At 48.9% G+C, this 13,525-nt stretch overlaps 1 protein-coding gene across 6 annotated transcripts in view; it reads left to right on the forward strand.

Moving 5' to 3' along the window:
- Positions 1-9,561: 9,561 nt before the first annotated feature.
- Positions 9,562-13,525, forward strand: part of ALOX5 (arachidonate 5-lipoxygenase) — a 44,456-nt gene continuing 40,492 nt past the window's right edge. For all 6 annotated transcript variants that reach the window (XR_008823879.1, XR_008823880.1, XR_008823881.1 and 3 more), the window contains exon 1: positions 9,562-9,778. Coding sequence is in view for 3 of the 6 variants with exons in the window: in XM_056351598.1 (XP_056207573.1) it covers positions 9,629-9,778 (150 nt within the window). In the remaining 3 variants the exon portion in view is untranslated. The remainder of the gene's footprint in view (positions 9,779-13,525) is intronic.

Genomic DNA, 13,525 nt, shown 5'->3' on the forward strand with positions numbered 1-13,525 from the left:
GCCAGAACTGGGGACAGCTTCTTCTGGTTGAATGTCATCGAGCTTGGCTTCGCTTCAGCAGGAGGGATTCAGTGAAGGTTACACTGAGCCTGCAAGGGGTTGGAGAAGTGCTGGGTCTCTGCTGTAGCTTGGAAGCCCAGGGAAGCAATAGTAACTCCCTGTCCAAGCCCTCTTCTGCCCGTCCTGTCCCTGTACTGATCAGAGCATCAGTCCCACTTGTGGTGCTGCAGGGAAGGGGTCTGCTTGGCGTGCTGCTCTGCAGCCACTTTTGAAGTGGCAGGTGGATATGGCCACACATGGGAGCTGGTGACCTCCGCCCAGTGCCTGGCTGGGTAGGTATCTATTGCAAAGTGGGACCTGGGTCCACATTGCTCCTAAAGCTGAGGTGTGTTAAGAGGCAAATTTCTGCTGTGGTCTGCTATGGAGGTTGTGGCCACAGGGAGGTGGGTGACTCTGGGTCGGGTCCCTCTCAGATATGGGTGAAACAGGAAATAGCCAGCAATATCCTTGCTTTTGTGGATTTTCACAGTGTTACATTAGATATGCAAAGAAAACGTACGAGCAGGACCTTTTATTTTGTGATTCTTCTTTTTTTTTTTTTTTTTTTTTTTTTTTAGTTTTGAGATATTGCAGTGTCTGTATATTCCAATGAAGTACTGAAAGCACTTGTCTTTGTATAGAAGATAACTGTTTAAAAAATTGCAGCTGATCTTGTATTTAGGTAAAACATTTGTAGATAGGTAATTGTATAACGTTAAAAACTTTACACTGGCATGTGTTGTATAGTTTATACAAGACACTTCACTCTTCTGCGGAATTTTTTAGTTAGTAATTTTTTAGTAACTTAAATGTGTACTTTTGTATCCTTTCATGTATGTTCCTTTTCTCAGTATTACCACTTGCAGAATTATTTTTAGTTTCTTAAATTGTAATTGGTTATTTGTGTGTGATACACAGGGTTATTGACTGCAGCAATAAAGTGTTTCTATAAAACAAACAAACAAACAACAGAACAAACCAAAACCATTATAGTATCCATTTTGTTTGAAGAACTATTAGAGGCCCATGCAAGAGAAAAATTGAGCTCTCCAGTAGTAAGATGATGATCAAAGTGAGTTACTTTCACTGAAATAAACATGGAACTTGATGGCTCTTCGGTGTAGCAGACCAACACAGAGTAGCATCCCACAACAATTTGATGTTAAAAGGATTCATAATGATAAAGGGATAGTTTAGAAAGACACAGGATGAGTGAGTGACTCCTTCAATGCCGCGTGAATATATGACTGTGCACATGCTTTGAGCTCAGATGCAGGAATCGTGGGGAGAATTTTCTGGCTTGTGCTGTGCAGGAGGTAGGGAGAGAGGATACCTGTGGACCTTAAAATCTGGAGCTTCTGGAATCAACACCAAGTTTTGCTACAAGTGCTTCACGTCTGAAGTCAGCATTCTGGCACACACTGGTTTCTATGCAGAGGTGCAGAGCAGAAGATGCTCGTTACTATGATTCTCCTCTAAAAAGAAAAAAAATTTCACTAACAATTCTGTGTTAAGTGAAGAGTGGTGGATGAATGCATTTATCCTTCACTGCTGATGGCGTGAGCTGATTGCAGTGCTATGTGTGTTTTCATGCCGGGACCAAGCTTCCGAACAGGAAGGCTTCAGCAGTTTCTCTTGAATAGGTTTCTAGCACCAGTAAGTCAAAGAAAACAGCTAACTGCGCTGCTGTGAGAAAGCTGGTAATGGAAGCATCAATGCAAAAGAGCAAATGAGATCTGGAAAGTTGTGTCTGTAACAGACACAAAGGGGCTCAAAGGAAATAATTTCATTTATATTTCTTTTAAGGAGTGATTAGTTTTTCATTTTCTCTTAGGTGAGAAAGGGGAAGAAATCTTAATACTGCAACGCTGGAGAGGTGCCCCCCCATGCAAAACAAAAGGCTCTGCCCTGTATTCCCTTAGCAAAGCAAGTCTGGATGTAGTAAATGAAGCTACTTATATAAAGTTTGCATACCCACTAGCAAGACCTCTGTACAAAAATACCCTGCGGGAGAGAGGATAATTCCCAGGGCCTACTGTTTGACTGACAGTCTCTGGGATGAAAAGCTGATAAGACGGTTTAAGGAACAGAGCCTGTTGAGCCATCTGGCTGCTGGTTAAAAAGTACTCCTCGTCTTGGGTTCAGGCACCTCAAGTTAATTATTTAGTAACATTCTTTCCTCTTGTAAACCTCATTTTCATCTGAAAGAGTATTACTGTCACTGTGAAGCGTGTCCATATCCAAGGTGGAGCAAAGCAGTGGCTCAGCAGCACATGGCACAGCTGTGACTCCAGGAGCAGGATTTTTCAGCTGGTCCCTGGGAACTGGAGCTTTCTGGTGAGTAGTTACTGGTACCTGGCTGGCAGGACCAGCATGACTTGCCTCTCAGAGCAGGACAGAGGGAGGCTGTCGGGAGGCTGGAGGGCAGCAGCAGGGGTTGGCAAGGTCCATCTGAGTGCCCACTGGAGGCTACCGCGATATCAAATGGCGTGACTCTAGCTGCTGACTCTCAAAACCATGTCCAAGAGTTGTGAAGAACCGGGCTTGTGCCTGCACACCTGCTCAGCCCATCCTGCAGGGACTGTATATCCTCCCCCAGTCCCCCTCTTCCCACAGCCGCCCTGTGGACCGCTCTCCTGTCACCCAGTACCTCCATTTCAGACTTCCCTATCCCCAGCCTGTTCACCCAATTTGTGATGTGTTTGCCCCTTTCCATTTATTCTACTTGTGCAACCCAAATTTCCTTCCTTTCCACCCTGTCCCCCCACCACCACCCTTTGATCACTGTCATCATTTCTCAGTCCCTCAGCTTGCCTCCAGGCAAGGCTGGGCAGGGAGGTTTGTGCCAGGAGGAACCAAATTATAATCATGTGATTCATAGGAATGACTGTGGAAGTACTCAGAAGTGACGCTGCGAATAAAGCTAAATGTCCACCTGTGATCCCAGTTTTTCCTGTAAATCCACTAGGCTTCAGTCTCTGATGTGTAGGATGCTCTCTTGACATTTTGGGGTTGTATTGTGTTACTGCAATACAGACAGAAGAGGATGCTTTTTTCACAGTCATGGCATGGATGGATAGATGACATCAGAAATTCCGTCAAGAATATCTTATTACAGAACAAGAACCAAACGGAGGAAGAATCCATTCATCTTGGCTAAACACAGAGAGAGGAGAATATAATTCAGAAGGGAGGCAGGGGATTTTTTTTAAAAACAAAAAAACCCTAAGAGCACTGGCTAAAGGAAACGGGAAGCAAGTTGGACAGCAAGTTCAGTGCATTACACAGGGTAGAGTAATTGGAAATGTAATATTGCTCAGAGTCAAGTGATGGCGAACTTTAAGAATACTCCTAAAGTGTGTTCTAGAGAAAAGGCAAGATTGGTGGCAGAGGAACTGAAAGCTGAGAACAGAGAAGCGACCTTGCTTGAAGGTATTGAGACGAATGAAGTTGTCTCAAAGGCTTTAACATTAGAGGAGGGTTTGAAATAACTGAATAAAACACCAGAAGACTGCACAGAGCAGAGGGAGGAGATCACCACTCAGGGTGTGCTTGTTACATCCCAAAGCTTCAAGAAATCAGGCTGACAATTCCTAACATTTTAAGACTTGACAAAAATGAACCTCCCTGTCATTTTTGCTGGGAGCCCATTGCTGCACTGCTTTGCTCCAATAGTCTCTGTCTCAGAGGGCACCTGCCAACAAGGCAGGGCAAGCAGTCCTGGGAGAATTCATCACGTTAAGAGTTGTAGGGGCCAGTGCTGGGACAGCAGGTGGCTTTGTCAAGGGAAACAGTTATCCTTGTGGTTGGGAGAGAATAGGAAATATCTCAGGCTGGTGACTTGATCCCAGCTAAGAAAGTGCAGCTGTCTTAGAAGGTGTATGTAGTACTTCCGATCTGCTTTACCCCTGAGCATCCCAAATTAACTCACAGCGTGCCATTGTTCCTTTCCTGCAGGTAAGCTGAGGTCTCTCTGGAGTCTGGCTTGCCACTTGTCTGGCTCTCCTGTTTAACGTCCTGCTTTTGAAAGTGCTGTGTTAAAAGAGAACTGATTCTGATCATGCGATTAGCTAAACCAGTTGCTTTGCCTGCCAGCAAGATGATGGTTTGTTTTATCCCAAAACTGTGCTTTCAGGACCACGCTACATTCGTGGTCACACCTAAGCAGTTGGTGTACACCAGAGAAATGAGTCAGAAATTAAATCAAACCAATTAAATCATTGAGCAGTTTTCTTGCAGCCCTAGACCAAACTAAACTGCGGTAGAAGTTAAAGGATGAATTTGGGTGTCAGCTCAGACTGGGGTTGATATTCCACAAGCCTCTATCAGGACCCTACCTTTGCTGTGCTGGGGCTTAGGACTTAGACTTAGGACAGTCTTCAGTCTCCCACTGCTATTCCAGTTTTGCATTTCTCAAACATGTGCAGCACCAAATGATACCAAGAGAGTAGCTACTAATGCAGCTGTACTCCCTGTGCTTGCCTCGCCCATGGCTTTCCTGTCTCATGCCTCTGCTCTCCCGTCCCCTTTAGCAGTGTTACCTGCGCAGCCTCCCAACACTGATTTGGGGAGGGGAAGCCTGAAAGCAGGCTGCCTCCTCTGTCTCCCTCCTCTCCTCTTCTTGCAAAGTGCCAGTAGCACAGCTGCATCCACAGAGGCAGTGAGAGGATCTGCAGATTTACAGGGAAGTGCTGAGGTCAGGCAGTCCCAGATCCCAGGTCCTCAGGGCTGAGGAAGGTATCCTAACATCACGCTAAATGAGATGGAGAATCCAAGGAGCCCCACCTCATAAAGGGGGTGGGTGCTTCACAGGGAGAGACAGACTCACCGCCCCTTGCGATCTGGATGATCCCCTGCAGTAAAGGTATAAAGATATTGTAATAAGTGTTGATACAGCACCCCCGGTGTGTGTGGGGGTGGTGGGGGAGAGATTCAGCTGGTGTCAGAATTGCCACTGCCTGGGTGGCAGAGCTCTGCATCTCTGGCACATGCTCTGTGCTGAGCTCTGCAATCCTAGAGTTAATTTCTGGACCCTCTGAGCTAGGACAGAGGCAGGTGACGAACAAGCAGATTTTTGTTCCCATTCTGGTGGAGCAATACAAAATTAGCACCCATATGTTTTCAGCTGTTCAGCCCATGCCCCTTAGATTATTTAGCTTGGAAATTTCTGTAGGCTCTACTGGTCTCATCCGCCATTTATTAATTACCATGTTGTATCGTTCCTCCCCACTCCCAGTCTTTATTAGCATATTTCAAGAGAGCCATCTGCCCACACAAATTGCCTGTAGCCTCAGGAGGGCTGTAAGATATGTGACATCTACACAGAACAGCCTTGTCACCGGCACTGCACGGAGATGAAGGACAGCAGCGGACTTCCACCGTGAATTTCCATGTGGTGGATCTGAGCGATGCTTAGGCGAATGGGAGCTGCGAATAACAAGCAGCAAAATCCATGGCTGGGTGGATGTGCCCTGGCCGGGGGCTGCCTCAGCCCCCCACTAACACACAGCCAGCTCACTGGCAGCTTTTATCAGCCCGGTTTCCCAGCTCCGCGCCTGTGGGTGCCTGGATCCCACCTCTGCTGTGTGAAAGCACCTTCCAGCGAGGAGCAAGGTGGGTGAGAAGCACGGGGGCTCAGGCTTAAGTGCAGGGGTGATGTAGGGGCAGTTACTGCCTCCCCGGGAAAGTGGCTGGGGGGGATAAGCCAGGGCTCACTCACCTGCGCTGGGGCAGGGGCGGGGTGGGACCAGCCGGGGGTGCAAGCAGGTGCCAGAAACCAGCACTGGTCCTCACTGCTGTGTGCACAAGCACTGCATGGTGCAAAGGCAGTTACTGATGGTGGTTAGAGGTCGATGACTCTGACACCTTTTGCGTTTTTCAGGCTGGCAAAGGAGGTAACATTGCACTCCGCCTAACAGGGGCCCCATCTTAAAATAGAAAAAAAAAATGTTCTGTTTTTATCCTATTTTTCACGGTGGCAAAGGAGGTGACGTTGCACTCTGCTTACAACAGCATCCCGTGTTGCCCGCAGGGCTGCGCTGCCCCGGCCCCCCGTGCCGCTCCCGGCAGGGCCCAGCAGGGGGCGCCGTTGCCCAGCGCGGCGGGGACGCGGGACGCGGCTCCATGCGCGGTCCGGCGGCCGCCGGCGGGGCAGGGCTGGGCACCCCCGTGCTGGCCCAGAGCCCTCAGGGCTGGGCACGGCAGCGGCGCCCTGGGTGCCCGCGGCGGGGGCACGGCTCGCACCACCCCCCCCCGGCAGCCGCTGGCCCCAGAGCCCCTCGCAGGCTGCGGGTCCCTGCGCCCCCGTGCCGCCTCGCCGAGGGGCTCGGCGCTCCGCCGTGAAATGCAGCGGCCAGGGGGGCGGCAGCGGCGGGGAGGTCGGTGGTGCCAGAAGGGAAGCTGGAGACCCGGGATCGGGGTCTTCCTGGGCCTGGGCACGTCCCAGCCTCCCGCTCCATCCTCGGGAGATGTGCCACGTGCAGGGTGCAGCGGGACCTTCCCCTCGCCGCTCACCCCGAGAGTCCAAGGGGGTGTTGGGGGAGCAGGGGAAACCCTGCAATACAAGGCTGTGCCTCAGCCCGCAGCCTAACCTCTGGGACACCCACCTGGGATCCAGCCATGAGATCCAGCTGCAGTTTCCAGGAGTGGCTTCCTTGTTAGACATCCAGCAGCCACCAGGTACAACACAGGAGAATCTGCTGGGGTCTCACACAGCGTGGGTCTCCGGGGGTGAAATAGTGTAGTCTCTTGACAGAAGGGTTGGGTTTGTTTTTTGCATGGCCCACCGTTTTGTTTGGCAGGAGTTTGATGAAGCATTCTACCAACAGTAAACATTATGAATAAACCTTTGAAGGTGGAAATGACAATAAAAATGAGAGGTGCTAAAGGAACAGACTACAAATAGACATTGCTGTGAAGGGGCTGCCGAGAGGTAACAAACTTATTCCTATAAATACCATGTACAGGACTGAGCTTATCTAGTATTTTCTTTAAGGAGTTGATGAGAGGAGTTGTAATGCTGTAGGGAGACTTCCCAGTCACACCTCTGCACAGAGGAGACCCAAACAGTCTGAAAGCAGAACTGGTGACCCAGGGGGACCGGACAGGGTTCAAATGGTGTATCAGAGCTGAGACACAAGGGAACATGGAAACCCACCAATGAAGGTTTGAACACAACTTTGCTGAATGTTTACAGGGAAAATGAGGGTGCCCAGGGGGTGGCCTTGTGTCTGACAAAAGCTGGTTTTAAAGCACTTGACATATTACAAAGGTTTCAGATACATCTTTCAAGAAGGCTGTGAACCTAAGTTTAGAAACTTTAAGACTGAGAGCACTCATACAAAAATGAAACTAATGTATGATTTCTTTGAAATCTTACGTAAAGCAAAGAAGAAACCAGGGAAGAACTTGAGAGTTTATGGTGCACTTCTGTGGAGTAACATTGTCCATGGAAGGAGGGATTGCAGTGCAGCAGGAAGGATCCCTTGCTGGTTAAATCTCAGGAGGAGAATTCAGATCTCTGGGCTGATTTTGCAGGTACCTCAGGTGCGCCATGCGACAGCTGGCCATCTCGCACTTCTGGGTGTTATTTTAAAAGTAGCTGCAGACTAGACATTCACGCTGAGCAAGCAATTCAGTAGAGCCAAGACAGGCACAGTGAATATTTTTTATGCTTGTATGTAAATGCATACCCTGAATGTGGGAGAGCCTTGAAATATAAGTCGCAATGTAGCAAATGGTTGAGTTTCTACTAGTACAGAAAAGATGCAGGAGACGGCCTCTGACTTGCCTGGGTGAGTGTAGCCCAGTGTCATCACACTTCTATGGAAGAATAACAGGAAATTTTCAGGTTATTACAGGTTGTCCCTGTTGCTCTGTGGCCACAGTGCATAAGACAGGCCACAACACACTTTGGCTAGTTGCAATTTTAGAACCTGAAGCAGAGAATCTGTAAGCACATCTTGCAGTGTCACCCAACAGCCCAAGATGCAGCAGCCATGCCGGACTGAGGCACAAGGCACTTTGCAGCTGGGCTTGCCAGAATAGAAGAGGACAGAGCCAGCAATAACCTCCAGCTGTTGACTTTAATTGCTCTCTTCATCTGCATTTGAAGGTTGGTGGCTGATAATGCCTACCCAGCCCCACCTGTGGGCAGGAGAGTGCCTCAGACTGAAAGTTCTACCAAAGTATGATTAGATTAGTTACTGCTGTACGCTAACTGCGCCAGCACAGCACCTGCGGTGCAAGTGTACCACAAGTAAAGCACTTTTGAGATGGATTTAATTTAGCTTGCTCTGCATATCTGTAACACTAGGAATTCCCAAGAGCCCAGAGACCAGCTAGGAGAGCTGCCCAACAGCAAGGAAATGAGGAGCTCTGTCTGATCACAGAGCAATGGTGGAAGGACACCGGGATCTGCAAAAGCCCCAGCCTGGCTTTTTTCAGCACGGTATCATGCAGCTGCTGTTGGCAGCAGCATGAAGGAAGGTTATCAGTGAGGTATCAAGAGTGGCAGCATGTGGTATTTGATTGCCTGGTGAAAATGCGAGAGAAGAGCATGAGTGGCTTTGGTGCCCAAGTGTGCAGTGTCGCTGCTATGGAGTTATTTTTTCTGGGGTAGGCTGGACTCTGGAAGAAGCACAGACTGCTCTTCTGTTGTCTTAATGATAGCATCTTAATGATAGCAGGCGTTTGGTGCGCTCAGGGTGGGGACTGTGAAATTGTGGGGTTTTTAGAGCGCTTTGTGGAAATGGGGAGTTGGTTGTGTAAGTACATATGCTGGCAGTTAGTGTTGCACACGGTTGTGCAGACAACAGAGTGTTTGAGAAACTTAGGGGAATGCAGGGAATAAAGCATTCCAGCTTTTGTGCACTTGGGGGTCTAGACCTGAGAAAAGGGTGAGCGGTATATAGTTTTGCAGATCCGGTGTGTATAATGAGGGTGCGCTATGGTGTTGGTGCAGAGTGAGTAACGTTGGATGATGAAGAGAATGGGATACGTGCAGTGTACATATGGGGGTAGATCGTGGTAGTGTGTTGAATCAGTGTAGTACATGCGTAAGGTGTGGGCATGGAAGAGAGTGTGTGCTTGCAAACTGGGGTGATGAGGTGAGGTTGCAGAACGCAGAGCGTTTTGAGGCTGTGTGGATGAGATCCTGTAAGGATACATGCGGTGAGGTGCCGCGAGCTGTGCCCGCTGCCTGGCAGAAGCAGGACTGCCCCGCAGAGCCCCGCGCCGTGTGCCGAGAGCTCCGGGGGCTGTGTCGGAGTGTGCAACCGTGGAAAGACGCCCAGAGACAAGTGCTGTGCGGCAGCTCGTGTGAAGCGTGCTGGCGCGGAGCTGGTGCTAAGGGAGGGCAGGTGCGAGGCGAGGGCGGCGTGCAGGCTGCGGGCGGGGGCGCGGCGCAGGGTGCGGGGGGCGCTGTGCGGGCCGTGCCGGGCGCTGGGGAAGGGGCGGGCGGTGGCCGAGCCGCGGTGGCGGAGGAGGCGGTGCCGGGAGGGTCGGGGCCGGGGCCGGGGCGGGATCGCGGCGCAGCAGCGGCCGGTCGGGTCGGCGGGGCCGTGCAGAGCCGAGTCGCGGCGGTGGGGCCATGCCGTCCTACACCGTCACGGTGGCCACGGGCAGCCAGTGGTTCGCGGGCACGGACGACTACGTGTACCTGAGCCTGGAGGGCACGGCGGGCTGCAGCGAGAGGCACCTCCTGGACAAACCCTTCTACAACGACTTCGAGCGCGGCGCGGTGAGTGCGGCCCCGGCGGCGGCCCCGGGGCCCCGTTCGCCGCCTCCGAGCCGCCGCGCGTCTCCCTTGGCGGTGCCCGGGGCCGGAGCCGCAGGACGCCGCCTCCCCGCGCCCCGCTTGGGCTGCCGCTGCTGCCCGGGCTGCCGCTGCTGCCCCGCCTGCCGCACGGGACGGGACCGAGGGGCCGCTGCCACCCCGGCCGGCCGTCACGGGCGCCCCTGCCCGGGGGTTAGCCCTGGCAGCGGCCCCGCCGCCGTGGGGGAGGACGGGGCCCTTCGGCTTACAGTGGGCTTTCAGCTTCCTTCGTCCTTTACTCACAAATACTAAAAATATTTGTCTGCCTCCTGTGATGTTTGGGGTCGGTATAGTAGTCAGAGCCCTGGTATCTCCAAGGAATTAAACACAGAGGTGAGAACTTCCAGTGGGAATCGCTGTGTCTGCCGAGGGAAACGTGTAGGGCAGCTTCAATGAGAACTGGAAAACGGCACGGCCGTGCAGGTGTGGGAATGAAGCTGGGACCGGGCTGTCAGCTGTGCTGTTCGTTCTAACCTTGATTTCTGCTGCGTGTTGTGCCCTGTCCTCTCCGTGATCTGCTCACAGTACCAAGGCTATCCATCTGTAATCGCTTATACTCTGAGCAGTGGTTTATTTGTTTTATTTATGTATTTGCTTGTTGTCTACTGTGGAAATAATAGACTCGGGTAATTCTTTCCCCCCCTCCCAAAATGTGTATTTTATCTGGGAACCTAACTCACTGTTTCCAAAAGGTCTGATGAGATTTAAGCAACTTTGAAAGTTTTAACCGCGTGTTTGTAAGTCACTTTGGAAATGAGACCTACTGCTGCATATACAGGTGAGACTTCACTGTCATGGTGCTGCTTTGCCCTTAGGTGTGCTTTTTAATTCATAGCTTAGGTATCTGGTCTCTTCTGCATTAGACATCGCAGATGTGGTTAACAGAAGTCAGTATTTTGAGTAAGTGCTGATGGCATGTGTAGACATGGTCCACAGATATTTATAGTCGATGTTCTGAGGAGATGCTCTAGCAGATTCAGGTGTGGGGACTTAACAGCTGCTGCTGTTGGGATTACTTGCTTCGATAATTAACATTCATTAGCTTAGAACCTTGCTAGCTGAATCTCCCAAATGGACATCTAGTCATTTTCTCACTCCTCAGGGAACAGTTACACATCTTAAGCAAAGCTTAACAGCATTAACGAGAGAGGATGAAGAAGACCTCAGACTGTCCAGCAGCCTCAGGGTTAGGGTGCTTTCCCAGGACAGCTGAGCCCTGCCAGCTGAGGAGATAAGCACTAGGATCTCCAGCCACCAGACAGTTTGCTCTTGTCCCTGGGCTACAAAAAGAGTGTGTGAATGTCTTCTAGAGATTACTGTGATGGAGAGCCTGGTAGTATTCTGAACATCTCATTGGATTGGGTTGGATTCTGTCAGAGGGAGAAAATGCCGTGGTGTGAGCATTAAGTATAAGCTCAGCAGCAACCCTTGCTCTGCTGTGGGACCAGGTTCAGCTGGAGCAGAGGTGCCTGTGAATGCTGGACCCCTCTGGGTGAGGTAGCAATGAACAGAGGTTTGTGGATGTTAGTAGCACTACAGCAGAGGATGTGTGCACCTAAAAGGAGTACCTATATCTCCTCGGGAAGGTAGCTTTTAGGCACATTTGAAAATATTCACCTGGGTCCTAGCATTTTATATAAAACGTGTTGTTGGCTAACTAAGCCTTCTGAGGCAGGGACTGTCTCTGCTTTTTGTCAAACTTGTTTCCAAGTGCCAAGGCTCTTGACTAAATCCAGAATTCTCCTATCCAAATTCATGATTTCTGTTATTGCTATGTGATTGATATTACAAATATGCAGTCAGTTTTTTCAGCATGTATTTAGAGAATAACATTGTTCCATAAAGTGTATGGCTCGTGACACACCTGCAGTACAATGTGCTAAGTTCTGTTGTTGAGGATGTTTTCTTCTGGAGGGCAGCATGTTTCTCCAGGCACCTGTTCAGGTAACATTGTGCCCAAAACACTGAGGGTCTTACTAATGTGTTGTACAAAGTAAAAAGGAAAGAAAAGAAAAATACCAAATCGGAACCAAAAAAAATAAAACTGAAGCAAGCCAAAAGACTTTCAGGTTGGTTGATTTGTAAAATGTAGCAACTGGTTTCACAGCTCTGCCTTTAGTGTTTCTTTCAATAGCATCGCTATAATTTTCTTTTTCTGCAAAACAATTCAATTGTGAACACATTTGCAAAAAAAGGCACTGTTTTAGTGGATGACCAGAATTTTACAGTATTACCTTGTAAAGCTTTGTCTACTATCCAATTTCTTTTCTAAATATTGGGCCAGGTTCAGTATCCTGGTAATGTCTTAATTTGAATTAATGCAAATTGTGCATATTACTAGATATGATGAAGAAGGCGTGGGCCAGTTCTGAGGAGGAGATTTGCATGCCAAATGTGGATTGAGGGAAAGGGACTTGGAAAAAACTGAAGGGATTTGCACAATGGTAGCTTAGTTGTAGGTTTTGTCTGACTTACTCAAAGCATTGGACACAGGCTATGTAGAAAGCCATAGCTGCTTTTCTTCACTCATTGTCTTTTGAGTAAGTTCCTCTTGGTGCCAAGTGTTTTCAAAGCAAGGATTAGGGTGTCACTCAGTTCTCTGTTTTCTTCCTGTTACCCTGTCACCTGCTTTTTGCTTTTGTTGAAAGAAATGTATTCACAAGTATTTCCAGAAGGGAAATACAGTTCTTTCCACTTAGAGCTTTGTGCTTATAGAAAGAGGGGTTCTCTGTGTTGTCCTTTTTGCAACATTAGGCTAGTTGGTAGGAGTCTCTCCTCAGAAAGAAAGATTTTAGGTTTTGTGTGAGATTAAATTGCTTGAACAGGATGCTACAGGAGTTTGGACAGTCCAATAGTCTTCGTTAATTCTGTTGTTTCACTCTGAACTCAGACTGTGTAAGAAGTCGTAGCATCTCTGGCTCAGTGTGCAGTCAGCAGGGATGCCATGTGTTTACCAGGAGACCTTGTACCACAAACGCCTTAGAAACGTTGAGCAGCCAACTGTCAGTTCTGACCTGGACTCTGTACCATATTTGTAACCTGTCACACCTTTACTGCATTAGCGAAATTTTCATCTCGGGTGAGCCCATTGTGTCGCTGGCTTGGAGGCAGTGAAAGCTGGGTGAGACATCAGGAGGGAACCTTCACTTCAGAAGTGCCATTAAAATTGGCACTGTGATGGTCATAAAAAGATTTAAAACCTTCAGAAACATTTAGGCTAATTGAATGTCCTTTTTGCGTTATATCAACAGTGACGTGCAACTATTTTAGGGCTTTTGTAATATTAGCAAAGAGGTTGTTACCAGAGGAATGAGTTTCTTCCAAAGACTGGCTGTCAATGTGACATTTCTATCAGCTGTTTGGATCTGATTCATATTGCTCTTTAATTTAAATCTTTTATGTATACAGATGTGTATGTGCATAGGTGTGACATTATGAGAACTATAGAAATACATATGTGTAAATGAGGATTTACTAAAAATGAAATTGTTAGCTGAACCTTTAAAGGATATGGATTTTAAAAAGGATAGTAAGGTATCTTAGGCAAAAAGGACGTGGTAAGACTAATTTCAGACTTTCTGTGCCATACTAATCACTTGACAGCAATGGGGTTTGCATGAGGACTTGAGCTAAAAATAATGCAGTGCATTTCCCCTATCCAGGCAGTGTCTT

The sequence above is a fragment of the Falco biarmicus genome, chromosome 9, assembly GCF_023638135.1.
Source record: "Falco biarmicus isolate bFalBia1 chromosome 9, bFalBia1.pri, whole genome shotgun sequence".
NCBI lineage: Eukaryota > Metazoa > Chordata > Aves > Falconiformes > Falconidae > Falco > Falco biarmicus.